This window comes from Cherax quadricarinatus, chromosome 4, assembly GCF_038502225.1.
Source record: "Cherax quadricarinatus isolate ZL_2023a chromosome 4, ASM3850222v1, whole genome shotgun sequence".
Lineage (NCBI taxonomy): Eukaryota > Metazoa > Arthropoda > Malacostraca > Decapoda > Parastacidae > Cherax > Cherax quadricarinatus.
This window is the reverse complement of record NC_091295.1, coordinates 13,479,088-13,494,489: the sequence shown is the minus strand read 5'-3', so window position 1 is coordinate 13,494,489 and position 15,402 is coordinate 13,479,088. Positions and strand designations below refer to the sequence as shown.

Below are 15,402 nucleotides of genomic sequence, written 5' to 3'. Positions count from 1 at the left end.
AGTGCGTGACCCAGAAACTTTATTTCTGATCTGAAAAATTGACATTTGGACAGTTTGATCTTTAAATTGGCTTCTTCAAGCTTGCCAAGTACTATATCAAGTCTTTTCAGGTGTGTGTCTACATCTTCGGACATGACGATTACGTCGTCTAAGTACACCATAAGTGCTTTACCTATAAGACCTCTATAAAGATGTTGGTCATGAGTCTAGAGAACATGATAGGAGACGATCGTAATCCAAAAGCCATACGGAGGAAGTGATAATGACCTGTGGGAGTGGAGAATGCAGTTAACTCTTGGCTGTCCTCGTGAAGAGGGACTTGCCAAAACCCTTGTAACAAGTCCAGGGTTGAGAAGACTTTGTTATCTCCGATATTGTGTAAAAGGTCACCTAGTACAGGAAGTGGAAAGCGATCTGGAATGGTTTTCGCATTTAACTTCCTAATGTCAATCACCGGGCACCAAGTGCCGTCCTTCTTAGGCACTAGGATCAAGGGCGCATTCCAGGGTGAATTGCTATGTGCAATAACTCCATCATTGAGCATCTGATCAGTTCCTCTGCGATAGCAGCTTGGGAATGAGGCATTCTGTACGCAGGTATATAAATAGGTCTAGTACCAGGTTCAAGTGGAATACGATGGGACAATAAGTTCGTTATACCCATCTTCTCACCTGGTAAGGCAATGGCTGTACGACGTTTGTTCAACAGCGTTAGCAAGCGCTGGACTTCGTCTGGGAAATCAGTGGGAGCTAAGTCTTTCTCCTCAACTGGTGGGATAGATTGATCCAGCGGAGTGGGTGAGGTCTCCACTGTTGAAATAGCACCGACCCACTGGTCAGGTGGCACGGTAAGGATAGTGAACTAGGTCAACAAGGTTGGTATTTGCTCTGAGACGAACACTGTGACCCGAAGTGTTAGCAAGGAGTAAATGGATCTTGCTGTCTCTTACTACATGTAAGGAAGGTTCAACAAATAAACCCTTGACCTTGCAGGAATCACTGTCAACTAGGACGTTACCACCATCTGGAACATTAGGAACAACAACAGACACTCTAGTTAGAGCACTAGCCGCAACAGAGACTTCTTTCTGCAGACGGCATGTGACATCAACAAGAGATGGCATTACTAGTTTCAAGTAATCGTTTTCTGACAAGGCATCCCCTGTGGAGAAACTACTACTCTAACTAGCAGTCATTGCAGGGATAGGCTGTGCACTCAAGGCAGTCTGAGTGTCCTTGGACACTTGAGGCAACGGAACACTATCTTGCAAGTCTGAAGGTGTAGGCGGAACACAGATGGGAGTGACAGAGTTACTAGTGCCTGACCGCTTGGGTACGCTACTGGAGAATGCATTGGCTTGTAAGGACTTAATCCGTACATCATACTCTGCAGCAGTATGACAGATTTCTGATCCAAGTTGGTAACCCCAAAATGGAACGATCAAGTCGTTAATTTGGGCATGCCATCGGTACGGGTCGAGCACAATGCGTAAGTCTCGCATGGAAGCAAATCCCAGTAGAAGGTCACCAGGGAAAGTAATCTGGTCGACGACAAGAAAAGCAGCAGTAAAGTCTCTTCCTTGGATAGTAAAGGTGAGCGAAGTCTGACCTCGGACTCACAGAAGAGAACCAGCTACTCCACTAAGGGAGGTTACAGTAGTTGGTTCAACGAGGACACGTCGTAACTGCTTCTCTTTAAACAAGCTAGACCTAATGATATTAACTTGCGCACCAGAGTCCATGAACACATGAACGGGCGCATTATGGACAGAAGCTTGTACTAAAGGACCAATCGTTTCGTTAGGAGTTATATGCAAACAGAAAGGTGGGTTGTCATCGGAGAAGGGGTTTTCTACTTCATCCCCAAATTCCTCTACGTCAGAGACGTGTGAAGCAGCATCAACAGCAGGGCTGTCAATCTCAAGGCTGGATAAGGTTTCATAGGAATTTTGGACTTGGATGGTGTACTCGTTATCACCTACTACTGTCACGACTGGACGAGTAGACTTGGGCGCTCGGATTCCCCCGAATTGGAAGAATGAGCCTGGTTCTGGTTAGTTTGTGAACCACGACGTCTGTTTCCTCTCCTGGCTCTGCGGTTGAAACGGCCACGGAAGGATCTAAAGTACTTCATGTTGTAGAGAGCATTGCACTCAGATGTGTCATGTCCATGAATTCTATGATAAGTACAGTAGGGAAGATCTGACTGGTACTCATCATCAGTACGACGCTTCTTAGGGTGACTGTCATGACAATTAATAGCGATATGGCCACGGTAACCACAATTGTAGCAAGCTCTTTGATTGTGGGTACTGTACATACTACGGGTGCTACGGGAATGATGGCTCTTAACACTTGCTTTGGATGATGGACGCGAGTGATTAAGGTTGGGAGTTTTGGTGGTAGCACAAACTAGAGGAAGTACAGGGGTGGACAAGGTGTTTGGCATAGACTTACGATAAGGGAAGGTTCCCTCGGGACACAAATTTCGTACATGGATTAGAGCTGCAAGCGGTCCCATAGTAGCATCTAGCGGACTTGAATTGTATACATACATAGATGTCGGTGGCATTAGTTGTTTAATAACTCCAAATGCAGCTAATTTGGCAAACCCTTCAAGGGTTGGTTTATCGTTATCTTTAAGGTACTTGGAATTTTGACTCGCTTTAACGAATGAGGACATTAGGTTACTAAGACGAAGAGCAAACTCGTCTAATGACTCTTCTGGTCTCGGAGCTGTGCAAACCCATTCTTTGAGAACAACGAATGGATCGGTTTCTTGCACCGGTTCAAGATAATTGCGAATTAACTGTTCATAATCTTGCCACCTGGTTAGATCTTGGAAGTCCTTCATACGAATTAAGTTAAATACATGTGAGGCTGCTGGAGAACGGGCTAGACTCTCCTTTCCGATACTGATCAAACAGCTCTCAGATGGAAGACCATCAACTGAAGCATCAGCTCTGGCTCTAACTGCGGTAAACCAACCTTCAAGGTTGTCTGGATTACCATTGAACAATGGCATAGCATCATAAGGATCACGACTGAAATTACGCAGGCTAGAAGTCTGAGTATATCTATTGTTTGATAAGGAGTTACTCTAATTTTGGGCTGACGCATTAATGGTTGTACTAGCGGCATGTGCTGAGGCATCGCTTGAGAAAACTTGAGACATATTTGCAAAAACGTAAAACAAGAATTTAGAGAAACAAAAGAAAATGTAGCTGAGGAATACACAACACAATGAACTTAAATGGGGAAAAAAAAAATGCTTAACTATTCTGCATAAGTAATTAAAAATTGACAGGTCACACAGTAAGCAAAGAACTCACACAAGAAAAATATGCAACTGAATGAACAACACTTTGAAAATCAAGAGAACTTGTACTTCACTCAAATCTGATTTGCTCAACTTTTACTTTAAATTGAATAAATGGCACAGTGAGTTGTCTTTACTTTCAATGCAACAGGGACACACAATAAAATGATAAAATGGACTCAATAAAGCTTGAATAAAATAAAATGGCACAGAATAAAATATTATGCACAGAACAGAGCATAAGAAACTGCACTGAAATAAACTGTAGCAATATTGCAAATAATTGCCAATCAAAAAGTATTGCAAAACACTGCATAGAATCTCTGCAAGAAAAACTTTAATGGCAACACAATATTTGCACAAGAATTATTGCAAAATGAGTCAAAGTGCAATAATAAAAATTATTACACACACAAGAAAAGAAATATATCAAGGAATGAACACTTTAACTCTTAACTGCACTCATGCAACACTTAACAAGCAAAAGAACAATTTACTCTAAAAGAAGAACTTAAAAATTGCACTAAGAGTGAATTTGTTCAATGAAACATGAAAAAAATAATAGGTGCTAAAACACAGAACAAAAAGTTTGAACACTTACAGTGATGCAGAACACAACACATCAACATAAACACAATACAGTGGACCCCCGGTTAACGATATTTTTTCACTCCAGAAGTATGTTCAGGTGCCAGTACTGACCGAATTTGTTCCCATAAGAAATATCGTGAAGTAGATTAGTCCATTTCAGACCCCCAAACATACACGTATAAACGCACTTACATAAATACACTTACATAATTGGTCACATTTGGAGGTAATCGTTATGCAGGGGTCCACTGTACTAGAATTTGTCTTGCAATGAAACTTGATGTGTGAAAAATTTTGTAAAAAATGATTTCTTTGCTTGCACAAAATAATGGCACTATTGTCTGTGGAAATAAGACAAATTAAACACTGGCTAAATGAAAGAATATGAACACAAGAATGTTCAACACACAGGGAACAAAACAAAAATACACAAATGCTGGGAAGAAAAAATTATAACAGACAACACTGAGTTGTGATGCAGAATAAAGCTGATAAATTACTGAAATACTTCACTGGAATACTGAGAACACAAGGTGATTCTGAAGTGGAAACAAATTCTATACTGCTCATATGTTGCACACAACAAAGGAAAAACACTAAGTACTTACTTCAAGTGTATAAAAAGACACACAACACAACAGACATAAGATAATGCACGAAAATTAACACTGAATTAAGGAGATTAAAAGATTATTGCAAACAAACACTGAGTCTGAACGAGAGTCACTGAATGTCACTAAGAAAAAAATAACTGGAAACACAAAAGGAATGTCTCAACACTCGCAAATGTCTTTATGAAAAAGATATTAATTATCACTGTAACGACTTGGTGTAGAATAAAGTTGATGGTAGTGGAGAGTAGAGGAGTGTTTATGTCGTCTTGCTGCTGTCCTCTGCACATGTGATCGTAGAATTGCGCTTACATCGACGATGAACTCGCACAGGAGGCTTTTAACGGTGGCGCGAAACACACACTAGCTCTTGACCCCCTATGTGGTCCTTAAAATATGGTGCTACAACCCTTAGTAGTGCGCCAAAACACTGGTAGAGGTTGAGTGAGTACCACAACACAGTGAGTGTGGTTGGGTTTGTGGGCATAACAGGGCTAAGGCGTCTGAGACCGCGTGGTGAGGCACACGTGGTCATGGGTGGTTGGGCCTATGGGTTGAACGGCGTAAGCCTCGCTGAGAACATCCACACTGCCGCGAAGATATTCTAAGCTGGCTAGCTTTAAATACACCCATGAAATACCACAACACCACAAGGATGAAAAGGAGCACTCAGAATTGCTTGGAGCTTGAATCACAAGCGATGAAGACTACTCAGGTGGCTTGCTTGAGTACTGGGGTAAGACACCTGGGTTAGTTGCTAGCTGGCTTATCTTAACCCTTCACACAGAATAGCTTGATAACTTCACACGATGAGCACAGCAGGGGTGGAAGCTGGCTTGGCAGGCAAAGGAACTGGATGAAATAGACTAGGCTCGACTGGGCTCCCTCACCACAGACTGGAAGCTGGCTTATTTTGCAAACTCGGGTCAACCCCTCGGGAGTGATGCAAATAAGCAGATAAACACTAATACAAAGAGACCGACCAGTGAATAATGTAGTGGCTGGTAGAAGCTTGAGAAAATAGCTGGCTTGAGTAGGTCGGCCTACTGGCGACACGAAATGGCCATCTTGCTGGTCGAAAGAAATCTCTGTACATCGGCGTAATTATCAATTTTACGCCCACACCGCTGTCACCATTTATCGTAGGGGTTCTTAAATGGAGATATCAAGGGTTGAAGGTAGACACACTTGTTGGATGGTAACATATATTGTCAGACTGTGATGACGAGAAATGGAGCCCAGCCTCTGCCTGTCTTAGCCTGTATGTCTACGCCGACTGAGACCGGGGCAGAGGTACGAACGTACACATGCGCATCCCGTGACTTCACAGTCACAGGCCTAAAAGGGATCTCCTATCTAAAGCACATGGATGATACTATATGCTATGCTATACAACACGGGGATCAGCAACTATGCTGACACGCGCACACTGGCTGGCTTGTAAACACTGGCACACAAGGGGCAGTTCAGGCCACATGTGGACAGGTCTTGTATGAATCGTATCGAATACCGAGGAAATTTTTTGCGATATAATGCATCGAATACCGGATTTATCGAATACCGATGCCATCGAATACCGGGGGTCCACTGCATAAATGTCTGAAACACTGGCTTGTAAGAAGTATATATATGGCCGAAACAGTCAAAGGGGAGGGGTTTGGGATATTGGCAGTTTGGAGGGGTATGTTACATAACTTTATATATGCTTCTAAACTGTTGTATCTGGGCACCTCTGTAAAGTCAGCGATTATGTGTGAGCGAGGTGAAAGTGTTCAATGATGAAAGTATTTTCTTTTTGGCGATTTTCTTTCTTTTTGGGTCACCCTGCCTCGGTGGGAGACAGCCGACTAATTGAAAAGCAAAATCTATCTACCCTTTATTCACATCAGTTATATCCTCTCCAATTCTATTCCTTTCCAGAGTGCAGATTCTGTGCCCTAGGTTTGTTTTCACAGAGATGATTTCTAATGTGTGGAATCAACCTCATCATCCTTCTCTGCCTTCCAGAACATTTATGTACATTCTGTAATACGGTGACCAGATCTGCATGGCATAATTTAAATGAGGTCTTAGGTCTTAATAAGGATGTATAAACTGGAAGTATAAATAAGGGATTCCTATTAATTATACTTCTTGATATGAAACCAAGAATTGTATTAGCTTTATTGTGAACACTTCATCACTCTTGTCTTGCTATAGATTACCTCTACCCAGAGCTCTTTAAATCTTTTTTGCATTCAGAGTGATTGAGATCTTCATTATTCAGTTTATAAGTGCCATGGTTATTCACTCTTCCATGGCACTTAAAAACTAAGTAATGTAGATCTCAGTCATCGAAGGAAATAAGTAACTGTTTTTGTTTTTTGCTCTACTTGGTTATTTAACCCTTTGAGGGTTTCAGCCGTACTAGTACGGCTTACGACCAAGGGTTTTTGACATACTAGTACGCCTAAATTCTAGCACCCTCAAATCTAGTGGGAGAAAGCTGGTAGGCCTACATATGAAAGAATGGGTCTATGTGGTCAGTGTGCACAGTATAAAAAAAATCCTGCAGCACACAGTGCATAATGAGAAAAAAAAAACTTTGACCGTTTTTTTGGAATAAAACGGGGACTTTGCACTGTATTTTTGTATGGTATTTATTGCTGTATTCTATTTTTCCTGGTCTCATTTTATAGAATGGAAGACATATTACAGAAATTGAGATGATTTTGACTGGTTTTACAATGAAAAGTACCTTGAAATTGAGCTCAAAGTAGCAGAAATGTTCGATTTTTACCAAAGTTCAAAAGTAAACAAATCATGCCAAGCATCCAATACACGTCAACTGGTGAGTCTAATATTCTTTCGCAAGTGCGCCAATATTATTTATACAATTTTTTACACTAATTCAGTAGTCTGCATAACAGTAAATCTTCTAACTTTTGTGAGAATAAAAAATCAAAGTGGAAAGCAAAAGAATGCAAGAGGGGCCTTGAGACGTGACTAACGAACAGGGAAAATGTCATTTTAGTGCCAGGAATGTCTTTCTTGTTTATTCTGGACCCTATTCGGAAATTGGCATCTTTTGAAATTTGTGTGAAATTGGCAAAATTGCTAAATTCTGACCACTGTATTGGGTAGTTGAAATTGGTAAATGGGTGGTTTCTTGTACTCATTCGATAGAAAAAATGGAGTTCTAATGAAATATTCATATTTTTTGTCGACTAGTACAATAGAATTGGCCTAAAATGGGGCTTAAAATGGGCAAAATCGACGATGTGTAAACATCGCCGAGACTGCTAACTTCGCGAGAGCATAATTCCGTAAGTTTTCCATCAGATTTCATACTTTTGGTGTCATTATGATTGGGAAAAGATTCTCTATCTTTTCATAAGAATTTTTTTTTTTTTTAAATTTGGCTGACCCTGAGAATGAGTCTTGGAGAGGGTCTGTCGACCCTCGAAGGGTTAAATGTTACTATGCAAGATGGTTATAAACATCCAAAAACTGCATTTATATGTAGATTTACTGGCAGTAAGTAGTTTAATAAAGAAAAAAAACATTTCATAAAATAGAGTACTGTACGTTATACTGTTAGGGTAATTGACATACGTAAACTACTTTATAGAAAGCCCCTTATTATGCAAGGGATTTCAAGCAGCCTTAAAACTAAATTATGATTACTAGTACATGAGAATAAGAACACAGATCTGCCATCACAAATCCGGCAATCAGTTATTCGGTTAGTTCAGTTATTTGGCACTAATTTTGGCTAGCATAATTTCAAATTTCCAGGGTCGCCACACCAACCTACTGCTACTGTTTGGTGCAGTTTGCTGCATAAGTCATTCTAATTTCTTTTTCTCCATTTATTGTTATAACCTGCTTACTTTTAGCCCTAGCCATGGTTCCAATGAATAAAAGAAATGCTTATTGTGTAAAGCACCGACACAGTACAATGTCCATTAAAGATAATGTGGCTTTGAAGCCACTGTCGGTTGCCATGAGCTCAGTCTCATGATGCAGGAGAATATGCTTTATTACACTAATATCAGCACTACAGCTTATTTGCCTATCACAATTGATCTAATATGACATAATAAACAATATAAATAACATAAAAATTGTTAACCCTTTCAGGGTCCAAAGGCAAAATCGGAAGGGGTGCCCCAGTGTGCAAGAAATTTTGAAAAAAAAAAAAATTCTTACAGAATTAGATTATATTTTTGTGAAGGTAATAAAACAAACAAAAAAATTCTGATCAGTACTTACCGAGATACAGAGACGAGAAGTTGACCCAAAATGACCAGGTGGTGGCAACATTCGTGATTTCCACCAACTCGCATCTCTTTATTTTACATTTTTTATACTTTTTTCTTTTCTAATTTTTTTCTTTTTCTAGTACATTTGTGGCCTATGAGACCAATACTTTATATAATGTATGTATAATGTAATAATATAATGTACCAACACTCTTATATGGGTGTGAAGCTTGGGTGGTAAATGCAGCAGCGAGGAGACAGTTGGAGGCAGTGGAGATGTCCTGTTGAAGGGCAATGTGTGGTGTAAATATTATGCAGAAAATTCGGAGTGTGGAAATTAGGAAAAGGTGTGGAGTTAATAAAAGTATTAGTCAGAGGGCAGAAGAGGGGTTGTTGAGGTGGTTTGGTCATTTAGAGAGAATGGATCAAAGTAGAATGACATGGAAAGCATATAAATCTATAGGGGAAGGAAGGCGGGGTAGGGGTCGTCCTCGAAAGGGTTGGAGAGAGGGGGTAAAGGAGGTTTTGTGGGCAAGGGGCTTGGACTTCCAGCAAGCGTGCGTGAGCATGTTAGATAGGAGTGAATGGAGACAAATGGTACTTGGGACCTGACGATCTGTTGGAGTGTGAGCAGGGTAATATTTAGTGAAGGGATTCAGGGAAACTGGTTATTTTCATATAGTCGGACTTGAGTCCTGGAAATGGGAAGTACAATGCCTGCACTTTAAAGGAGGGGTTTGGGATATTGGCAGTTTGGAGGGATATGTTGTGTATCTTTATATGTGTATGCTTCTAAACTGTTGTATTCTGAGCACCTCTGCAAAAACAGTGATAATGTGCGAGTGTGGTGAAAGTGTTGAATGATGATGAAAGTATTTTCTTTTTGGGGATTTTCTTTCTTTTTTGGGTCACCCTGCCTCGGTGGGAGACGGCCGACTTGTTGAAAAAAAAAAAAAGAAAATATATACACTCACTGTATTGAACACAATAACTGCACTAAAGTTATTATTATAATATTTACCACTTTTGTTTATTACAATAAACATGCACGAATCTTGTATAATACAGTGGACCCTCGACTTACAATATTTATTCGTTCCAGAAGGCTGTTTGGGTGCCGTTACCAAACGAATTTGCTCCCATAAGGAATATTGTAAATTAGCTTAGTCCATTTCACACCCCCAAAAATGCACTTAAAGAAGCACTTACAAAAATACACTTACATAATTGTTCTTGTTGGGAGCTGATCGTAAGTTGGGGGGTTCACTGTATGTACTAATGTTCTATCATATATTTACATATGTACAATCACTGGACATGTTTTAGAACTGCTGCAGCTTGTGGAACTCCTTGAAACAAGGTATCATGCACAGAGGTACCTTACATTCCTCGCACATAAACCGAGTGTCTTTGCGTCTTTGTTGCCGTCGTTTTGTTTGTGCACAGACAACACACCTCTTCTGAGCAAATTTTTTCTTAGTTGCAGGAAGCTGTATTATGAAGTGATCACCTTCCCTCCTCAAATGCTTGGGTATTTCCTGAGGAGTTCGAGGACGGTTTTGTATAGCAGGTATTGTTACCTGGTACTTCATTATGAGTTGTCTGACAAGACAAACAAAATTCAACATACGGTGGTCTGTTGCCAGTCTTCATTTGGTACATATTATATGCATTGAGCATTGAAATGTCCATGAGATGGAAGAAAAGTTTCATGTACCACTTGTAATTCTTACGAACACAATCAACAAAGCCAGTCTGCATGTCACATTTGTCAAGCAATTGCATGTTTTGTGTATAATCAATCACTGTCACTGGTTTTTGAATACGTTCATTAGTCACTCTATCAATTTTGGCACTGTCTTGCATTTCGTTATGGTGAATGGTTATCAACAATGTGACATCTTGTTTGTCATGCCACCGTAATGCCATGATATCATTGGCAGTAAACACCTGCACCTCACCACCACAAGTGCCTGTGTTGAACCTGGGCATATGTTTATGATTAGAACACACTGTGCCACACACATCTGTCATGTTCACTCGCAAGAAATCGCTGAGTAAAGAGCTTGTGTACCAGTTATCAGTATACAGTGGAACCTCGCCTAACGATATTAATCCGTTCCTGAGAGCTCAACGTTACGCGAAATTGTCGTTAGCCAAATTAATTTTCCCCATAAGAAATAATGGAAATCAAAATAATCCGTTCCTGACACCCCAAAGTATGAAAAAAAAAATTTTACCACATGAAATATTAATTTTAATACACACAAACTGAAGAAGACATGTACAATTACATGACACTTACCTTTATTGAAGATCTGGTGATGATTGATGGGATGGGAGGAGGGGAGAGTGTGGATGGTGTTAATGTTTAGAAGGGGAATCCCCTTCCATTAGGACTTCAGGTGTCAAGTCCTTTTCAGGGGTTACTTCCCTTCTTTTAATGCCACTAGGACCAGCTTGAGTCACTGGACCTCTGTCACACAACAAATCTGTCCATAGAGCTCTGTACCTCCCGTTCCTTTACAATTTGTCTAAAATGGGCCATAACATTGTCATTGTAATAGTCACCAACACGGCTTGCAATAGCTGTGTTACTGTGATTTTCATCCATAAACGTTTGCAGTTCAACCCACTGTGCACACATTTCCTTAATTTTTGAAGTAGGCACAATGGATTCCACAACTGGCATAGGCTTCTCAGGGTTAGCCCCAAACCCTTCAAAATCTTTCTTAATTTCCATACTAATTCTCACCCTTTTTACCACAGGGTTGGCACTAAGAAGCTTTCTTGGGGCCCATGGTGACTTACTCTGCAGAAACAAGCACCAGAAACAGTGATAATATAGAATGTACCGAATGTATCCTTAGATGCGCGCACAATGGCCGGCTTGTAAACACTGGCACACACAGGGCAGTTCAGGCCACACGTGGACACGTCTCGTACGAATCGTATCGAATAGTACTGGGTTTTCAATCAGATACTGAGGCAAAATTTTTGCGTTAAAATGCATCGAATACCGGATTTATCGAATACTGATGCCATTGAATACCGGGGGTCCACTGTACTTAATTCCTGAAACAAATGAAAATTGTCTCTATTTCAGTGTATCTTGCATTCTATCAAATGATACCAAGGAACAGTCAGTAAAACCATAAAAATCAACTGAAAACACACCTCAGTCACAATTTTAAACCTAATATGTGGTCAGTTTTGTTTTTCCCATCATGCAGTGTGTGCACACTTAATGCGCAACCTCGTTCCCTCATATCTAGGCCAAAATGTACTGCTCACAGCTTACCTGAGTGAGCTGAGCTCATGACATAGAATTACATGAGGAACTGCAGGCTTGAGTGACTTATTTCTGCACAAGGACTATGGAAATGAAAGATTTAAAATAGTTAAAATTCTTCTCATTGTTTTCTTACCCACAGTTGAAAAAGGGTGGATTTTGATAGAATAATTAGTATAGAGATTTTCTTTCAAAAAGAAAAGAGAAACCATCCGAGATGATACATTATTTGATGCACTATGTCGAGTATACTTAAATTGCATTTTATATTTTTTGACAACTGCAATTGAAATTGCTTAAACTTTTTTTTAGTATGAATTGAATTTACAGGTTATTAGCTGTTATCCCACATCTGTTATCCCACTCAGCCCCTGTCAAAGGCATTCTTCTGCCCCTGATGTGACCCACAACGTTCTAACATCCAGATACTGTACAGCAAGTCCTCACTTAATGTCATCAGTAAGTTCTTGGAAATTGAGACTTCAAATGAAATAATGTATAATGAAACCTCACCTCACTGTTAAACGTCAAATCTCTCTAAAGCTTAGTTTTTTTCTAATTTCACTTTCTCTGTTTTTTGTGGTCATAGACATCAGGGGTGCACAGTGCACCTTTAGCACTCATTGCATCAAGGCTAAATCAAAGGATAAATGTTTGCAAAGTGAAAAACGTAAGGAGCACCTCCTGTGACCACGCAGTTAAAAAATAAACAGTAACAAATATGGTGAGCTCGCTGAGTGTTTTCATACTGCATCGTTTATTGTTTTGCATTTGTATGATTATCGTATAGTACTTTACTAATTTTAATTTTACAGTAATTTGTGTTTATTTTATTCATTCAATTTTTTCTCATCGTTATAATGAAATGACATTATTCAAGGATCTGCTGTACACATTTACTGCAGGTACAAGGAAACTTGCCTGCAAGTCTTACCCAGCTCAGGAATCAAACCCTGATTCTTTCATTTGTAACTTGCTCATTCTATGAGCAACTTACAAATGAAATCCTTGTTCTATATTTATATATTTTAAATTGCATGTTATGTTGCAGGCACCATGTCTGGCCAGCGTGGAGGAACCCTAGGAGCAGGAGGCAACAGTAGTGGAAATAGTGCTAGCAACAGTTCTGGAACCAGTAGCAACCCTCATGGTTTAAAACAAATTGATTTAGATCAAATTTGGGGAGATCTTAGACAAGGCATTGAGCAGGTGAGATATCTGCAGTATGTATTGTAGTTTCATGTTTTAGATTTTTTTTTTTTAACTCAAACCCTGTTTTCTTTACTAGAGTGGACCGTCGGGTAAGGGCATTAATCCGTTCCAGAGAGCTTGCCTTTAACCAATTTTCTCATTAGCTGAATTACTTTTCCCCGTAAGAAACAATGGAGATCCAGTTAATCCGTTTCAGACTGCCAAAAGTATTAAAAAAATTTTGTTTTTAAAGATTAAATATAGATATACATGCAGCAAACAATGACAGATAAATATAAATCACTAAGAAAATGGATAAATGAACACTTAACATCACACTTACCTTTATTGACTCTTGTTTGTGTATGGAAGACAGGTAGGAAGCGAGTTTATTATGCCTCAGTATGATGCTAATATCTCTACGGCTTATTTGTGTATCACAATTCATCTAATATGACATAATAAACAGTATTAATAATGCAGAAACATGATGTATACTACTCTAGAATTAATAAAATGTCATAATATATGAGAGGAGTAAGTGGTGGAAGTGTTGTTGTTGTTGGGTTTATAAGGGCCACTGAGAAAAGCCGTACATATTAGTGGTGGTGGAGGCGGCAGCAGAACCCACCAACACTATCACACTTAACCCTTTCAGGGTTTCTGACGTACTAGTACAGCTTACGCACCAGGGTTATTGACGTACTAGTACGCCTAAATTCTAGCACCTTCAAATCTAGTGAGAGAAAGCTGGTAGGCCTACATATGAAAGAATGAGTCTATGTAGTCAGTGTGCACAGTATAAAAAAAATCTGGCAGCACACAGTGCATAATAAGAAAAAAAAAACTGACCATGTTTTTGGTTTAAAACAGCGACTTTGCAGTGTATTTTCGTATGGTATTTATTGTTGTATTTTAGTTTACCTGGTCTCATTTTATAGAATGGAAGACATATTACAGAAATTGAGATGATTTTGATTGGTTTCATAATGAAAAGTACCTTGAAATTGAGCTCAAAGTAGTAGAAATGTTCGATTTTTACCAGAGATCAAAAGTAAACAAATCATGCCAAGTGTCCAATACACATCAACTGGTGAGTCTGATATTCTTTCACAAGTGCGCTGATATTATTTATATAATTTTTACACTAATGCAGTAGTCTGCATAACAGTAAATCTTCTAATTTTCGTGAGAATAAAAATTCAAAGTGGAAAGCAAAAGAGATGTAAGAGGGGCCTGGGGATGTGACTAATGAACAAAGAAAATGTTATTTTAGTGCCAGGAATGTCTGTCTTGTTTATTCTGGACCCTAATTGGAAATTGGCATCTTCTGAAATTTGTGTGAAATTGGCAAAATTGCCAGTTTCTGACCACTTTATTGGATAGTTGAAATCAGTAAATGGGTGGTTTCTTGTACTTGTTCTATAGAAAAAATGGAGTTCTAGCAAAATATATATGATTTTTGTCGACTAGTACACTGGAATTGGCCGAAAATAGGGCTCAAAGTGGGTGAAATCGCTGATGCGTAAACATTGTCGAGACTGCTAACTTTGCGAGAGCATAATTCTGTAAGTTTTCCATCAAATTTCATTTCTATCATTTCAGATTTCATCATTTCTATCATTTCCTAAGATTGGCGGAGAGCATGTATAGTCCCTTTATATAAAGGGAAAGGGGACAAAAGAGATTGTAAAAATTATAGAGGAATAAGTTTACTGAGTATACCAGGAAAAGTATACAGTAGGGTTATAATTGAAAGAATTAGAGGTAAGACAGAATGTAGGATTGGGGATGAGCAGGGAGGCTTCAGAGTGGGTAGGGGATGTGTAGATCAAGTGTTTACATTGAAGCATATATGTGAACAGTATTTAGATAAAGGTAGGGAAGTTTTTATTGCATTTATGGATTTAGAAAAGGCATATGATAGAGTGGATAGAGGAGCAATGTGGCAGATGTTGCAAGTATATGGAATAGGTGGTAAGTTACTAAATGCTGTAAAGAGCTTTTATGAGGATAGTGAGGCTCGGGTTAGGGTGTGTAGAAGAGAGGGAGAATACTTCCTGGTAAAAGTAGGTCTTAGACAGGGATGTGTAATGTCACCATGGTTGTTTAATATATTTATAGATGGGGTTGTAAAAGAAGTCAATGCTAGGGT

The 15,402-nt window shown here is 39.3% G+C and overlaps 1 protein-coding gene across 3 annotated transcripts in view; it reads left to right on the top strand.

Moving 5' to 3' along the window:
* The window catches only part of Cul1 (cullin 1), a 295,830-nt gene that overhangs the window by 6,265 nt on the left and 274,163 nt on the right, over nucleotides 1-15,402 (top strand). For 2 of the 3 annotated variants that reach the window (XM_053770358.2, XM_070094495.1), the window contains exon 2: nucleotides 13,108-13,265. In XM_053770358.2, the coding sequence (XP_053626333.1) occupies nucleotides 13,113-13,265 (153 nt within the window). In that variant the 5' untranslated portion in view covers nucleotides 13,108-13,112. Of the gene's footprint in view, nucleotides 1-12,384; nucleotides 12,516-13,107; nucleotides 13,266-15,402 lie in introns of those variants that run through there. The other variant, XM_070094488.1, reaches the window with a different exon arrangement.